Consider the following 15,151-nt stretch of genomic DNA (forward strand, 5'->3'; position numbering starts at 1 on the left):
AAGTATTACAGGCAGAGCATGAACCAAATAGCCAGGCAACTGGTATTGCTGAAAAGGAAAAACATATGGCAGCCTCCACATACCTCTCATTACAGTTGTCCTTTAGGTCTCTAGATCTGTGATAGGTTGGCCAGTGAAACGCATGGGCCTCGAGTCACAAAAGCGTGCAAACTTAGTTAGCACGCCTAAAAGCTTTGGGCGTGCTAACTACAGTGCTGAGTAGTTAGCACGGCCACAGCTTTTACTCATCACGTGCAGAGTGTAGCGCCGCGCAGAGTGCGTGGAACGATGCACCAGGTGCGCCAAAAGTCGCACCGGGTGTGCCCGAATCGTCGACGTTTCAGGCGCACCTGGTCCGTCGTTATAGACGCACCCGGTGCAACCTTATTGGCGCAGCCGGTGTGACGTTCCCGCGAGCACTGGGCGTCACTAAACATGCACGCGCTAGTTTAGCGCGACCTAAAGCCCTTTGGGCGTGCTATGGGCCTTTTCACAGGCGTGCTAACACTTAGCACGCTTTTGGGAATTGAGCCCATGGTGTTTCTAGGCCAATAGAGTGTGTCAAGAATTTTGTTAGAAACTAGTATCATGATTGTGCCCTGGATTGTATATTACATAAAGTTTATATGGAATCACGCCAGAGATGGATTAAAAGACAGATGCAAGGATAAAAAAAAAATCTACTTAACTGGGGCTTCCTCCAGCCCCTGGCAGCCGATATGTCCCTCGCCCGGTGGCCGGGGTCCCAAACGTTGCAGATGCCGACCGGCATTTACTGCGCAAGCGCGTCGCTCATGATCGCGCTCACGTGGCTTGGAGTGTTCTGCTCCAGACCATGTGAGTGCGATCACAAGCGGTGCATGCGCAGAAGATGCCAACCTGGCGAGGTCGGCATCTGCAGTGGAGGGGACCCCGGCCACCGGCTGGAAGCGAAGCTGCGGAGAGGGACATATCGGCTGCCAGGGGCTGGAGGAAGTCCCAGGTAAGCAGATCTTTTTTTTTTTTTTTTTTTTTTTAATTTAGCTCGGACTTTCCCATTAAGGTGAAATGGAACTTTGGGCTGACCTTTGATGACCACCTAGTTATGTTATTAATTTCAGTAAAACTTGGTGTGGGCTAGCATCAGCTGGGCCCTTAGCCTCTCTCCAGGCCCTAGGCAACTCCCTAAGTTGCCTTGTGGATGATACGGCTCTGAATGATGCATAGCTGTTTGCTGTGTATGTATGTATGTATGTATATATGCACACATGATGTTTTATATCTGACATCAAAGTGTAAGCTATAAAGATATCCCATGTGATCATAAGGCATCATGCTTCAGCATACACAGAGGTGGGGGGTGATGTTTTCCGCCTGTGCAGCACGGATAATGAGGCTGGTGGCAGCGCTACCTCTGCGGCAGGTGCGTGGCGCTTACGTTAGGGGAACGTGACAGAGATTTGTCCTTGCCTGCGACCTTGTGGTTGAGTTCACCTGGAATCCGCTGGCGGAGAATGGAGGCTGCGATTAGCAGTCAGGCTCCGTCTGCAGCGAGAGGTGCGCCCCTTCTCACATCCATGCAGCACGTGCTGCGGGAGTGGCACCCGGGTGTATTTTTCAGCCGGTTAATAGGTTTGTGTGTTGACGAATGATCCTCATCAAATGAGAGTCTTTATAATGTTTGATATAATGTCAGCTTTCATTACGCTGCAGGGCAATGAGAGCAGAGGAGGGGGGGGAAGAGAGAGAGAGAGAGAGACAAGCGGGGAGGGGGAAGACGGAATAGAGCGCACAGAGGAGAGCGCGAGAAGGAGGGAGGCGGAATGACTGGAATAGCAATGGAGCGAGCTCAGCCCAGCACATTCCCAGCCTGATGGAAGCACGCCAGCTCCAAAATCTACATTACAATTTTACTCTTCACTCCAAACAGACGTATCTCTCTTATCGTTCCACGGAACGCGATCTCCTGGCCGTATTGTGATCCCCCACAAACACTCAGATGGCCTTGTCTATCCTTACAACCGCTCCTCACAGTCTTACAATTCCTGAGGGGAAAACGGAGACTGTTCTAAAATAAGGAGCTGCAAAAATTGCTAAGTAATCTAAAAAATGTACCCATCCTCCTCACAGTGCCGATAAAGGCAGGATAAAGATCTGTATGCTTCTCTATTTTTAATATGCATTAGTATAGCGCTGACACATTTTACACAGCACTTCGCAGTGTGTGTTAAACAATTCAGTCAGCGAACAGTCTACTGTCCTAGCTGCAGACAATTTTGGGGTAGGCCGGTTAACCTATCAGCATGTTTTGGGGTTGCGGGATGAACCTATGTGAGGATTAAGCATTAGGTGAGATCTGTTTAATAAATAGTGTCAGTGGAGATCTGTGTTATACTGAAGTCTCTGTACTATTAGAGCACACCGGCTATCACTACTATGTTAGGACCCACCAGCTGTCGGCATGCGAAAGCACTTAACATACCAGCTGTGACAGAACACATCACTAGGTTAGAAGAAGCCAGCTCTCAGTGTATCAGTGGATTGCAGTTACAATATTCTCGACATAAAACAGAAGGCAATATCAGAATCAGGTTTTTTGGCCAAGCACAGAGGGTTTGTACATGGATTTTTTGTTGGCATAGGCAGGCTTAGTAGTAGTGCAAGTAAAGACGACTGTGGTGGTGGTAAGGTGCAGCTTTTAAGGGTAAGGTGCAGCATTCAAGAGTAGATGTCCATACGTGGAAACATAGACACGCATTTCAGCTGGTAAGTAATCTACTTGGGAGTGGGGGGTGCTAGGTTGAGGAGCGGGGAGGCTTGGTGAAAGGAGGTCCTGTGTCTTAAGGCCTATACACACGGCATACATTTGTCTGTAGTTGTGAGGCAACAACAAACAGACAAGAGGCAACAGCATATTTAAGCAAGCGACAATTCGAGTTTGTGACAGATGTACACACGTGACAACGGAAAGATTGAAGACACGACGGAAGCTGTCTGCCACAGACTATGTATAGTATCAGTACTATGGTAGCGACTCTGCTGTCTGTAGAAGACTTTCGTACACATGACAGGACACCAACAGACTAAGGGCCTGTTTCCACTACACGCAGATTGGATGTAGAATAGATGCAGAAAAACTGACTCCAATGAATGCCTATGGGAAAATATGCATCTGAAAAATTGTGTTTAGTGTAAACAGGCCCATAGACATCCATTGGAGTCAGTTTTTCTGCATCCAATCTGCGTGTAGTGGAAACAGGCCCTTAGCGACAGTTTGTAAGACAAAAGTCACAAGAGAATCACCAGTTGAATCGCTCAAACATGGTTGTGTCTGCAGACAGTGTTTGTCTTTTGCAGCGTACACACGAACAAACCGTCACTCAACACGTGTCTGTACAGACATTTGTATGGCGTGTGTTTGGCCTTTAAGAACCTGGTGGCGATAGACCTTTAGCAGCGGCCCAATGGAAGTAGATTGAGGTAGCAGTTCCCGGGGTGTAAGGGGTCCTTTGCTATCTAACTTTACTACCCTTTTTCAAAGTCTGGAGAAGTGGAGGAGGTCGAGTGGGGGGGATGTGGGGTCCCAATAATCCTCTCCACAGCATTGATGACCCTCTTTAATTTGAGCTTATCACTCCCAGAGGCCCCTGCATAGCATACAATGATGGAGGAGCATAGTATGGACTCAATGGACCCAGTAGAAGCAGGTCAGAAGGTCCTGCGACATGACAAGTTTTGATACAAAAAGAGCCTTTGTTGGGCCTTTTTCTGGTTTTGGTAGAATTTTCTTCCCACCTTCCCTGGAGAGGGTGGTGCCCAGTAAGCAGGTGTTTGGTACCTACTGACCTTTGTGTCCTCAATGACGACTGGAGGGAGTTTGAGGGGGGTAAGTGGGGGGAGTGGTCCTGAAGTCAATAATCAGTTTCACTTTTTTTGGTATTGTGATGGGCTTCTTTACTTTACACCTGTTGCAGATATTCTCAATCTCCTGGCGGTGGATTTTCAGGTTGCCCCTTTCGCACATCCATAAAGCAAGGCCCACTCTTGTGGCCAAACATGCAACTAGGGACACTGGTTTTTGGTTTGCGGCACACCTACCTATAGCACCTAATTGCACAAAATTCCTCCAGTTTCAAGCTATATGTAAATTGTAACAACATTTGTATTAAGGTAGAAAAATTAGTGTCTAATTAATTATATCTTACTAGTGACTTTAGTAAACAGTACAATCCAGTAGCAAAACAAGAAAAATTCCTTGCGCTTCCACTCCAGAACAGAAACAAATCACATCCACAATGGCTGTCTATCCTGTTCGGATGGTCAAGCACTGTGCTGCTCCAGTATAGGGAAGTGTAAGGACATCTAAAGAAAGGAGGAACGCTCTAAGTGCATTACCAAAGGATTAAGCTTTATTGCGCATATACACATAGGTACTTACAAAATAGTAGATAAAAATCGCCTGTCAGCGGTGAGTCAACTGCTACACCCCTCTGCGGGAATGATGCACGCGCTGTGGCCGGCAGCGCGGTCTCCGATCTTCCTTGAGCTTCCGTCTTGCGAGGCTTTGTTACAATGTACGTGTGACGTCATTACGCGTTTTGGCGCACTGCACCTTCATCAGATACTAGTGACTTTAGCCCGTTTAAAAACGGGCTAGGTCTGTCACTATTCCGCCGTGCGCACGCCCGCTGCGCGCGCACACACGACTGCCCCTTCTGGCCCCATCTTCCTCCGGCTCTTGGGAGTGTCTCTGCGTCTTGTCCCTGCACATGCGCAGTGCTAAAAAGCTCTGACACACAAACGCAGGGACACTTGCCTATTATTATATAAGATGACTACACCAGGATATGTCAGCTTTCACCACAACAGTTATTCATAACACTATGTCAGAATACACTGTCCTGAATGACCACATTAAAGCTATGTGCACATGTTAGATTTCTGGTTAAGTTCACACAATCTGATGCTGAAAAAATAGAGGGGGGCCGCCATAGGTGCCCATTATAAAGGCCGCGATTTGTGGCAATGTGAGGAAATTTGGGTACACAGAGGCATCCGATAAAATAAGTTGTAAAACCGCAATTTTCATAGTGGGAAGACTCAGCACCCGCCATTTTATCTGGCACCTCGTTGTGCCCAAACTTCCTTGCAATGCTGCCAATTATGCCTTTGCGTCGGGGGGAGGGGGGGTTAAGATTTAGGCGCCATGCTGCGGGGATCTTAAGGGTTAGGTGCCACCAGGGAGGATTACGGGTCAGGCATAGGTAGAGGGAGAGGTAAAGGTTAAGTGCCACCAGGGGGGTTAAAGGTTAGGTATCGGTAGAGGGTGGGTTCTGTGTGAGAGTAGGGTTAAGTCATAGTAAAATATTGGTAAAGATTAGAATTGTGTAGTAGAATCCCGTGAGCTCTTTTTTCCAAGCCCTTTTATTCCATAGATGCGATACAGACTCCTCAGGCCTCCCTGTTGCTATTTCCTGCTGATCAGATACCTGTTAAGACATTTGTGGCTACCATTATCCTTTGTGCCTCTCATTCTCAAAATGTCTCTCTGTTTATTTTTTAGGAAGATGATATTTTGTACTATGACGCCAAGGCAGATACAGAATACGTAAGTAGTATCATGTACCTATTTGTATGCTTTCCTATGTTTTTGTATTGCTTTATGATGATGAAAACACTGCATCGTTTTGCCATTTGCGGAACGTTAGCAATTCTGGACATTGGCAGAGTCACTGACTCCTGTGGTGTCTCAGAGAGCCAATTCAATGAGGGGCCTCAAGTTTGGTCTTGTATTGTGCAGACTTCCAGCTGCTGTTGTCATTACGCTGATTAGCATTTGCCTTCCCTTATAGGGATGTAGAGTGTTTGTTTTTTACTACAGCGCATACTTGTTTTATTTATTTATTGCTGTTAGTACTAAAATAAATGAGTAAAAAAATGAATGTGGAACACATAAAATATTATTAAATGTTTAAGGGCTCATTTCCACTGTAGCGGTGCGGAATCGCCTGGATTCCACCGCTGAAGAAATCGCATGCGGCTGCGTTTCTGCATGCGGATTTACCCGCGATTTCGCATGCGATTTCACATGGCAAGGAGCCAGGCGAATTTAACCATGTCACTGCCTGTGTAAAGTTCCATTGACTTTCATGCGAAATCGCGGGGAAATCCGCATGACAAAGCCGCATGCGATTTCCCTATTGAATGCATTAGCGGCGATTCGCCCGCATTCCTGCCGCACGCGAAATCTGACGACCCTGTCGTGCAGATTTTTCCCGCACCGAAAAACGCCGCCGCCGCACACGTGGAAACAGCCCCATCCACTAACATTGAGTATGCGAATCCGCATGCAGTGCCCGCATGCGGATTCGCTATAGTGGAAACGAGCCCTAATTGTTGATGATTCCAATAGCAAGATTTGTAGGCAAATAAGTGTCTTTCCTAGCTGCTGTATTACACAGATATCATACATTACACAAGCCAAATCGCCTGACGGTTAGTGGTAATTAGGGATGGTCAATGATATGCAAATTATTCTGTCTTGCTTTGCTGCTGCCTTCAGGAATGCTGACCCTGCGGGTTCCTAGAGGCTGAAGTGAGGAGGCTTTTAGTCTATTGAATGCAAATTATACACGGCTTGGGATTGGGCCAGTCAGGATTGACAGGAAGTAATTTGATTGGTCCAGTTCCAAGCTGCTTACAATCTACATGCAAGACAGAATTATTAAAGAGTACTTACAGTATAAAAGGCAGCTCTGTATTAAAGAGAACCCGAGGTGGGCAGATAGGACACAGAGGCATGTTCTCTGCCTCATAACATGCCTCTGTTTCCCCACACCACTGCGCTATAGCCCCCTGAGATTGACAACATTATTTGTCGCCATCTCGGAGGTAAACAAAGGGAGAGGGATTCCCTGTTCAAAACGCCCGCCAGGGATGTTCTTACAGCGTCTCCAGAGCTGCCATTGGGCAGCTGTCTCCCTGGCCGCGCCTCCTGCCGCTCCCCCTCCCGTTTCTGCATGCTGGATGAGAGACACACAGTCTCTCCTTGCAGGGTCATGACCAGGAGGTCACGAAAGTGAAAGTGGGTCATTGCAGCTCACAGGAGTGGAAGTTTTTGCGGCTACCTGATCCGCTTAGCCACACGGATCAGGTAGCCTACTTTTTTTTTTTTAGCCCACGTCGATCTCTCTTTAATGATAAAGGATTGGGGGGACCTTAGGGTTAACCCCTTACCTGTTCGCCTGTAATTCATTACATAGGTGATGCTCTAAACCCCTTCCTCGGCAATGCAGTCGTGGCCATTTTTCCAAAGTCTTCCGAGAACTTCAGCCACAACTCCTGCGTTGCCATGGCCTGCCCCAGCTCGGCAGCCACTAATGACCACGACTGCTGAGTGGGGGGTGTTGGTAGGGTTGGCCAGAGCTTCAGCAGACCTTTGAAAAGAAGATTCCGCCACGGACAATTTTCGACGGGGGTGGGCGGAGCACTCACAAGTATAATGAATTATAGGTAAACTATTAACCCTTTGCCTTCCCCCCAATCTTTCCTGCATCACTCTTTAATATCTCATTGACCATCACTAGTAGTAATTAAACCCAACCCAAAATTTTGAGGGGTTTTAGACAAGGTGCGTACACACATTCATTTTGATTGGCCAGTGATTGGACAATTTTACCACTCCATGTAGTATGAGAGCTTACCTAAATAATTGTTTAACAGTATTCAAAATCTGTTGGCCCGTGGTAAAATTCCAGCGCTGTAAAAAAAGCGCAGGAAATTTGAGCGCAGCCAGTGCCACCATAGGCCTTAATAGGAAATATGGCAATAGGGTCTCTCTGTGAGTAATTTGAGCACGGTCGAAAGACAGAGCACAAATTACGACATAAACATTGTAATTCGGCCGCCAGCAATAGCTGGAAGCTGAATTACATTATTCCTCACTATCCATGGCGGCCTGGAGGGGGAACAGCAATTAGCGCTGCCAGGACTTGTGCAGGAGCAGGGTGTTATAAACTGTTCTTATATCACCTTGCTTCGACACCAGTAACTTCTTACAGTTACGTCTCACAGACTGTGAGATCACTTGACTCTCCACACCGCAAACAGGATATAGACTTTCTCAGGCTTCTCCAATGTTTCCGTTATTTATTCAAGTCACAGAAAGACAGATAGATACAGTCATCATATCCTAGCTATGCAAATCTTCATGTTGCATTATAAGCTCATGATTAGACTCCCTACCGAAGTCTATCAGGTACCTTCTTCCTACCTACGTTACACTAAACTACCTATGTACATAGCATACATTATATCAGCTTACATAAAGGAATAACATGCTTAGAGGTCCAAGTCGGCCTTGCGAGCTAGTGCAGAAGGAAGAAGCAGAAGTGCCTTCTCCATTGCTCGCTCCAGATTTAATACCGGCTAGGAAAGAGTTAAATATGACATCATCTTCGCCACCCCCTATATCAGTCTATTGGTGGACCCACTCATGGTGTCATCATACCCGCCTACTCGATTAATAATCAATGAGACATTTGACATACATGCAGGAATGTGAATATTTACAAAACATGACTGATGTTTATTGTTCCAGGCCCAGGTCAGGGAGACCTGCGGCCTTGTTCAGAACAGCTTCTTGGTATGTTCTAGTTCTGCTGACAGAACTGCAGATTTTCTCTCTTCAGAGAAAATCCCCTTAAAGGGCAGGTCTGCTCATCAAGCCTTTTTGACTAACTCAGTCCAAATAACTGAGGCCTACTTAAATTATAACAATCCCCCCTAAAACGGCTTGACCCGCAGATCCCAGCGTCTGAACCTCCCAGTACCTGGTTTCTTTCGTTTATGTTTCACTTTTCGATGTTCGTGCTCACACAACTTCTCTGCTCTCGGTGGTTACCCCTGGAAGAGAGAGAGCAAGACCTCTTGGTCTTCCTGTAACCAGGCTCTCTGGGGAAGCCCTACTTCTAAGTCCCTCAATACCACATGCTCAGCATTTGCGTCACTTGCGTATCACTCACAAACTTGCATGACCACAGAAAAGTGAAACTCGTTTGGTTGTTACAAAACGGAGCAGTGCCAGGTGCCTTCTAAAAGAGCGCCTTTATACAATCAGCTCCTAGGTACTACTAAACCTATACCCGTAACCCTGTTTATCCCTTAATTTAAACTATTGGTTCAGTAGATTGTTTATGAGGCACCAATCTCTGGACCAGGTTAATTTATTTTACGTAATTTTAACCCGCAACCTCACCTGGACAATGATGCCTAAAGTTGTCATCCCCATCCAGACGACCAGTGGGTGTAGAAAGAACTTTGGAACTGCAGATGCCCCGTCCGAGTGTCCCTGGAACATCACCGGAACCTTTGTCCACCAGGGCAGACTGGAACTCACCTGCTCATTTTTGTGTTCTACCTCGTTAAGATCACCTGTTTGTTTAACCTTTGTAACAAAATGTGGTCGTCTTGGATCAAACCCTGTTCCCCTTTGTCCCATGTCGGGTTCTCTTTCAGGACGGGAACTACCCGTGAAACTTTGACCTTCAGAGTTCTCTTAACAATTTGAGAAACAACGTCATCAAACCTGGATGACAGGATCCATATGGGATCTCCACTCACACAATATGTTCCCCTTGGAAACTCCCCCTTATCGGAACAATTATGAGAATATACCTTGAATGTATCACTAGACCTTATGTTAAAAAACCAAACCTTTCCTTCAGCCACCGGAACTATTGGTTTGGCTTCACGGTGGATCTTTTGAATGGTAGCCTCGCATTCTGCGTTATTGAGCCTGCAGGCTTCTTCACTAAATTTGGCTTGCCTCGGCCAACGCAGATACTTCTGCAAGAATTACCCGCATGAGGACAACTCTACTTGCTTCACCTCCCCGTCTAGCACCAAAAAAGGTTGACCTCTCAGGTCCTGGTGTAAGACACGGGTTGAGGTGGGAACTAAGGAAGTAGCGGTGCCTAAAGGAATGTTGCACCGTTTCCATTTGTTCACCCAAACATCTCGAAGCTGCCATGCAAAAGATCCTTCTCCAGAAAAATTAATATACCTCCCCTTGTCCAATCTCTCGCTGACAAAATATGTCCCCAGCTGTCCTGATTGGACCACTTCCCCCCTTATGTCCTGAGGCACACTATGTACCTGAGGTCGGGAAGACTGTACTCTCTGCAATCGTTCGATTAAGAGTACCTCTTCACTTACCCAACTCTCATGAGGATAAGCTGTTGCATATGGACTGTGTAATATCGTCCCCTGTTGTGACCCGTGTGGTGTGAATGGGGTTCCCTGTGTGGGCTTTCCCTCCCCCGGGACCGCTCTCCCCACCCTCTTTGTCACCTGGAAATGTGGCTTGATCTCGATTGTTACTTCTTGTTTCGAGAACCACCCACCCTTGGCTTTCCAGCCTTTACGTGTGTATAGTTGTTTCAGAGGCACTCTCTGTTGGTAGCTCCAGAGTGTGATGTTGTCCCCTGCGTCTCTCCGGCAGGAGAATTGACGCCTCCTACTCGTTCCTCTCCAATCTGGAACCATCTCACTCTGCATAACCAAGACAAGGTACCCCTGAATCACACACTCCACCTTTTGCATGTACCCATTGTACTGCAATGTACCTTTTAACAAACCTTTGGATCGGTGCATTGATTCTGGGAGTGTGGCATTCAATAGCAGATTTACACTGCCATTAAATTCCCACTGCCCGCACACTTGACCCTTCAGACCTTTCACCCACCTTGTGCCATGAAATTTGCTTTCTCCTGGCACAAGTGCTCTTTTCCTCCGTCCCTGCATGGTCCATCTGTGCCAAGCGGAGGGAGGTGTGAAAGGATCAGTACCTTTGTCACCCAACATTAACATGCTTGGGCCTTGCATTCTCATTAACCCCTTATTATACATGAGAATGTCCTCTCTTCGTTCTCCTAGGACGGAATGGCAACCTAGGATCACCATCAGCACGGTACTCCTCATTATAAAAGCACCACCTTGGGAAAGAAAAACATTAGCAATTTGCCCTATGCTTTGCTCAGACAGTTTTTTTAGTCTCTTTCCGATCCCAGAAATCTCGTGTTTTAGTCTCTTTCCGATTTCAGGAATCTCGTGTTTTAGTCTCTTAACCAATTTCAGGAATCTCGTGTTTTAGTCTCTTTCCAATTTCAGGAATCTCGTGTTCCTCCAAGCTTAGATTGGCATCTGGAACCTTTCGCTTATCCGACTGACATCTCCATCTTTGCTGCCAGCACTGCAGCTGTCTCAATTCCATATTGCCAAACACCTGAAATCGAAATACAAACAAATCAATTCTTATTAATGATTTGGGATTCTCCCTGCGGCTTGTACTCTTTACACTTTAAATTGATCAATATATACCGTAATTGATCTCGTTGCTTTATGGTTCTCATGAACTCTGTTTACTCTTATTGGTAGATTGGAGTTAAACTTCACCCCCCCACCTCAGTACTATCCTCAGTACTTACCTGTTTACAATATGCTCCCGCGGACTTCACCTATGGAAGCTCGCTTCACCTTTGGAAGCTCTCACCCCATTGCAGCTCACTCCACATCCCCCCTTATCTGTCCATGCGCGGCCGTCGCATGCACAGATTACGGATGCCACACCTGATGCTGCTTTGCAGGTGAGCCTGCAATGCTCTTACTCATTATCGCATTTACTTATCTAGAACTTCATTGCGATACCAGCTCTGCTAGAAGTTCTGTGTGTTGTACCCTCTGATCAATGTTTGCCGTGCCACCACCTAAACTACCAAAAAAAACTGGCTGCCTCCCTGTAGGAAGGAGCACTTTGCACTTAAACTACACAGGGTGCAGGGCTAAGCATACCAGCGTCACATGCCTGTATGCAGATCCCTGAATGCCCACTTGGTAGGTAGCCACATGGCAAACACCGTACTGATACACTGTCACCCTGTAAACGGCAATTCTATCATCTGTATAATTGCCCCATGAACTGTTGTCAGTCCTTGTTCTTTGTGCTACAATTGATAGGAGCTGGAAAAAAACATATTTGACCAATCAGTGGACGAAAAAAAACGCACACAAAACAGCTCCAGCCCAGCATAGACCTCTCAGTCCAGCTCTGGCCCTGTTCACGACAAAACCGGAAAAAACGTTACCGCTCTGCAGAAGCGGCGACGGAAACCCGAATTGGTCAACTCCCTTTTTTCCAACTCCGGCACCCCCTTTGATGCGCTGTCCCCCTTTCCTTCTATTGGGAACTCATGCTGCACCACCCATTAAGGTGCCTCACTTACAGGAATAATCCCATAAGCAACACAGTACAGACCCATTTCCGATCTGTACTGCTCCGTGTGTCCCTGCACCGAGCTGGGAAACACTTCCTATTCTGGCATTCCTGTCCATGGACTCTGGGAAAAACTCTGGGGAAATACGTTGAAACCCGAGACACACAGTAGCATGTCTCTGTATTTCTCCCCCCCTCCCTTTCAGCTGCTCTGCCCGGAGCCGCGAGCACAGCCTGACGTGACGTGGATCCCCCAGCCCCTCCTCCCCCCTGCCATGACGTGTGGGGGCCATGACTCACGGGGGCGGGCTCTCTCCACTGCCGCCATTTTGAGTCCTGGACTGCCAGCCAAGATGGCCGCTCCCATAGCAGCCTCTCGTTCCTATAGACCTAGGAGAGAGAACAAAACTCAAATAGAACATACATTTTTTTATGCATCGTTACACACAGCATCTATCCACAGTGCACAAAAATCAGCCTCAGCATTCCTTCACGTCTCAGCTGTAATCCGAACTGCAATCAGACATACGGATCCCCAGAGACGTAGGAATCTTTCTCACTCTATCACAGACATAACTAAGAACCGCCCGAGCGAGCTATACGACTCCAAACCACTGTAACTGTTTTAACTGTTACCATCCCAGCTAGAACTTCAACACAATACAGACATTGAAAAAACATGTTAGCAGCAGCACCGACTGGAAATGCGAGAAACGTGCAGAACATCTCACAAACAGAAAGACACTCGCTTTCCTCTTCTCTCCCTCTATCCCCTCTCTCCACAACTCATCTGCAGCTTATCTCAGCCATAACTCAGAACTATTACAGCACTATTACTGAGACGAACAACATTTATCAGTCTGACATGACTACAACATTAAACCTATATAACTTTTAGAACATTTATCAGCCCTGACTGGAACTAGATAAGCTTTACCTCTCACTACACTTTTCCACTACGCTCCTCTCTATCCCCTCCTGCTGCAGGGGACCCCCCCTGCTCTATCTGGACATTTTTCCCAGCCTCTGTAGAGACGGGGAGAGAAGAGAAGAGAGGAGAGAGAAAAAAAAACCCAATCGACTTCTTTCCAGCAAACACATGCCTGAGACAAATGCAGAGATAACCACCACATAAATATGCAACACAGAAAACTTGAATCCGAAGAAAAAAAAAACAAAGCACATAAACTCTGACAACACTTTCTGTATTTACATCGGAGCTGCACCTCTCCTCACCCCTCCCACCACACACAGGAGAGATGAGAAGCCCGCAGCCTCCCCACTGCAATTAACACAGAATATACACATTAACACATTAACCTCCTCTCATACAATAAAGATAATGCAACACAACAACGTAAAACATACTTGCCTGAGCAGAAGACTTTGTAAGCCTGCGAATTCGACCAGCTTTTGGCAACTTTCCACGACACTGAGTGGATCCCTGGAACTACTGAGCGTCAGCTCTGTGTACCCACACTGGCTCAGCGGATCAATCTCCAGCGGCAGCTGCCAGCCGGCCTCGGAGCCTTCCAGTCACCTGTGATCCGGTTTAGGCTGTGACTAATGTGCACTGTCAGTCAAAGTTTAACATCCACGAGTGTCGCCGCTGGTTCTCTCGAATTGCAGCTGTGTGCTTGGCTCCCGCACACTCCCACTTATCAGTATCAGCTTGATAAGCTTTACCGTCTGCGTCCGTCTATTCCGCTTGTTTTGCTGTGGAATATCTTGAAACCATTTTTGGCCCCCGGCCCCGTCTGCCTGTATTGCTAGGCAGGGAAGGATTTCAGGCACCACTGTTATAAACTGTTCTTATATCACCTTGCTTCGACACCAGTAACTTCTTACAGTTACGTCTCACAGACTGTGAGATCACTTGACTCTCCACACCGCAAACAGGATATAGACTTTCTCAGGCTTCTCCAATGTTTCCGTTATTTATTCAAGTCACAGAAAGACAGATAGATACAGTCATCATATCCTAGCTATGCAAATCTTCATGTTGCATTATAAGCTCATGATTAGACTCCCTACCGAAGTCTATCAGGTACCTTCTTCCTACCTACGTTACACTAAACTACCTATGTACATAGCATACATTATATCAGCTTACATAAAGGAATAACATGCTTAGAGGTCCAAGTCGGCCTTGCGAGCTAGTGCAGAAGGAAGAAGCAGAAGTGCCTTCTCCATTGCTCGCTCCAGATTTAATACCGGCTAGGAAAGAGTTAAATATGACATCATCTTCGCCACCCCCTATATCAGTCTATTGGTGGACCCACTCATGGTGTCATCATACCCGCCTACTCGATTAATAATCAATGAGACATTTGACATACATGCAGGAATGTGAATATTTACAAAACATGACTGATGTTTATTGTTCCAGGCCCAGGTCAGGGAGACCTGCGGCCTTGTTCAGAACAGCTTCTTGGTATGTTCTAGTTCTGCTGACAGAACTGCAGATTTTCTCTCTTCAGAGAAAATCCCCTTAAAGGGCAGGTCTGCTCATCAAGCTTTTTTGACTAACTCAGTCCAAATAACTGAGGCCTACTTAAATTATAACACAGGGTAAGCCGTATATCGGCTTTACCCTGCGCCCAGATCTCCCGGCGGCAGATTCATAGGTATCCAGTAAAATTGGCCATTTATTAACCAGTCAAAATTGCATGTGTTTTATGCACCCTTAAGGTGGCCGTACACAGTTAGAATGCCAAATTTTAAAAATGGCAAATTTAAAAATGGCAAATTTAGATTGACATACAATTAGGTAAACAGATCAATCCCTTCCTTATCTTATTTTGATCAGAGAGGGATCGAATCCCCCTATACAGGGCACACAGATTTTCAATAGGTTTCATCATGAAATATATTGAAAATCTATCAAACTGCAGTGTTGCA

At 46.6% G+C, this 15,151-nt stretch overlaps 1 protein-coding gene across 4 annotated transcripts in view; it reads left to right on the top strand.

Annotated features, from left to right (window-relative positions):
• The window catches only part of CACNA2D2 (calcium voltage-gated channel auxiliary subunit alpha2delta 2), a 452,238-nt gene that overhangs the window by 325,873 nt on the left and 111,214 nt on the right, over positions 1 to 15,151 (top strand). For all 4 annotated transcript variants that reach the window (XM_068253000.1, XM_068253002.1, XM_068253001.1 and 1 more), the window contains exon 5: positions 5,543 to 5,587. In XM_068253000.1, coding sequence (XP_068109101.1) covers positions 5,543 to 5,587 — 45 coding nt within the window. The remainder of the gene's footprint in view (positions 1 to 5,542; positions 5,588 to 15,151) is intronic.

This window comes from Hyperolius riggenbachi, chromosome 9 (genome assembly GCF_040937935.1).
Source record: "Hyperolius riggenbachi isolate aHypRig1 chromosome 9, aHypRig1.pri, whole genome shotgun sequence".
In the NCBI taxonomy this organism is placed as follows: Eukaryota; Metazoa; Chordata; class Amphibia; order Anura; family Hyperoliidae; genus Hyperolius; species Hyperolius riggenbachi.